We start from the raw sequence: 2,663 nt of genomic DNA, 5'->3' as shown, positions 1-2,663 counted from the left end.
ATTTTTTTTATGAATGACTGATGCTCAAGCTGGCAACACATTGCAATGATGATAATTGTATAAACTACTAAACAGGAAATATTTTGTTAACATTAACACAAGTAAATAAATGAAGTACACTACATTGTGAAACTGTCAGGGACAGGTACAGATGGAAAGCACAGTGAGAAGTCAGACAGCTGCTGTAAGTCTTGCTCAAGGTTATGAAGCCTAAAACATGATAATTCAACAACACAGCTGGAGGACCTTAATGATTAAATGCAAATTTTACTTATTGTTTCATATAAACACTATCCGCAGCTAAAATATGTGATACCCATCTTTAAACATTTAGAACATTTCTTTATTTGTTTGTTGTTTCTGTGATGCATATGGCAGGTGGCTTTCCCTGTTATGTTTTTTTTCTAATCTTTTTTATACATGTATGTAAGTAAGAAGCACAGAATATTACTTATAATTGCACTTTCTGCAACCCTGACATATTAAATGATTTTAATTGAAAAATAAAAGAGTACTTTTTCAAGGACGCAAAATAACAGATAATTTCTTAGAATTTAAAAGGTCTTTTGAAACTAATGGTTGATTGATCATTGGCTAACTGGTTGGGCGTGGATCTATAGGTTGAGGAACTTTTTGTCCTATAAATACTGCGAATGTAAAGAGAGACCATCATCGAACAGGTTCAGTCAGCAGTCATGAGGTCTTTGGTGTTCCTGGTGCTCCTCGGAGCCGCTTGTGAGTAGACACGGCATTCAGCACACCTCACATACATTTCACTGTACTTACTCTTATATGAATGAGTCAATATATACTGATGATCTTTTATTTCTGCAGTTGCTCTGGATGATGACAAGATTGTTGGTGGATATGAGTGCCAGCGTCATTCTCAGCCGTGGCAGGTGTCTCTGAATGCTGGCTACCACTTCTGTGGTGGCTCTCTGGTTAATAACCTTTGGGTTGTGTCTGCTGCTCACTGTTACAAGTCGTAAGTGACCTGTACATACTAGTTTAGTTCAGGTTAATTGGTAAAACAATGTTTCCTTTAATTGTGAAATTTTATGTTCTCTTTCAGACGCATTGAGGTCCGTCTGGGCGAGCACCTTATTAATGTTAAAGAAAATACTGAGCAGTTCATCTCCTCCGAACGTGTCATCCGCCATCCTCAGTATGACTCCTGGAACATTGATAATGACGTCATGTTGATCAAGCTTAGCAAGCCCGCTGAACTCAACGCATACGTGCAGCCTGTGGCCCTGCCCACATCTTGTGCCCCCGCTGGCACCATGTGCTTAGTCTCTGGATGGGGAAACACCATGAGCTCCAGTGAGTACAGACATGATGATGTCATTTCCTCTGAGCTTTCATCAGAATGAAAAGAATGAAACATCCTTCATTTGTTGTCATTCTGTTGTTATTTTATTTATTTTATTATAGCTGCCGATTCCAACAAGCTTCAGTGTCTGCAAATCCCCATCTTGTCCGAAAGTGACTGTAACAACTCCTACCCCGGCATGATCACAAAATCCATGTTCTGCGCTGGATACCTGGAGGGAGGAAAGGACTCTTGCCAGGTAAAGAATAATAGACACAGTAGGCTACTTCACCATTGAAATGAAGCATACATACAACACAATTCACTAATTTCACTGGACTGGATGTTGTTTCTTTCTTTTAGGGTGACTCTGGTGGTCCTGTGGTGTGCAATAACCAGCTGCAGGGTGTTGTGTCCTGGGGTTATGGCTGTGCACAGAAGAACAACCCTGGTGTCTATGCCAAGGTACTGTAGCAACTTTTTAGGTTGTTCAAATGTTTTTAAATTCTCACTATTATCTGAATGCCAAACATAAAACAGTTTATTGATCACATTCTCTTTTCTTACAGGTCTGCATTTTCAGCCAGTGGCTCGCAGACACCATGAATTCAAACTGAAGCGGCTCTTATAGAAGATGAACATCTGTGTGAAAATAAAAACTTTTAAAAACATTTTTCTTTTCAGTGCATTTATCATTTCATTAAGATGTATTTATTTTAATTAAATGCTTTAATATACATTTATATTATATATGTTATATAATATAAACTATATTATACTTAGCGGTTGCTAAGTATTCACACTCAGAAACAACTAACATAGGCTACAATGGAACCTCATTAAGTGTGTGTCGTTCAGTCTGGACTCTGTTTCAAGTGCTTCGCAGGTTGTTGCTAGAAGGTATGCAGCTATGGCCAGAAGTGATGCAAAATCTCACAATAAAATTACAATACATTACATTAGCTATTGCCTTCACCTACCCCAAACTGTAAACCTTACTTTACAATAATAAAAAATAGTAATTCACTGTTGTAAGCGTGACAAAAATGATGAGGTGTTGAAGTGTTTATGCCACATGGAGGTAGCCATAACTGGCCATGCATTCCATTCCGAAGTGATCATCCCTACGCCCTACTCCCTTCTAAGAGTAAAGCTCTTGATGTTTAAACTGTAGAGGGAAAAACGCAATTGTCTCTCTTAATCTGTCTTTTTCAAATTTACTTTGCAAAAGCAGCAACACAAACAACGTCATCTTTTTATTTGGAGTGACACTTTTTATGGCAACCCCATCCTGAAGGGCCTTTCGGAGGGCAATATATCCTGTTGGGAATGCACAGCTATGGCCGGAAGT

General features: G+C 38.6%; 1 protein-coding gene across 1 annotated transcript; it reads left to right on the top strand.

The window, feature by feature from the left end:
* Nucleotides 1-695: 695 nt before the first annotated feature.
* Nucleotides 696-1,976, top strand: LOC306901331 (trypsin-1-like; the record flags this gene model as incomplete). The annotated part of the gene is made up of 6 exons (XM_079469011.1): nt 696-735; nt 835-985; nt 1,073-1,323; nt 1,435-1,571; nt 1,676-1,777; nt 1,882-1,976. The coding sequence occupies 6 exons, from the start codon at nt 696-698 to the stop codon at nt 1,927-1,929; spliced, it is 729 nt and encodes a 242-aa protein (XP_079325137.1). The 3' UTR covers nt 1,930-1,976.
* Nucleotides 1,977-2,663: the final 687 nt, after the last annotated feature.

Source organism: Barbatula barbatula, assembly GCF_947034865.1.
Source record: "Barbatula barbatula genome assembly, chromosome: 12".
Classification (NCBI taxonomy): domain Eukaryota; kingdom Metazoa; phylum Chordata; class Actinopteri; order Cypriniformes; family Nemacheilidae; genus Barbatula; species Barbatula barbatula.
This window is presented reverse-complemented; position numbering and strand designations above follow the sequence as displayed.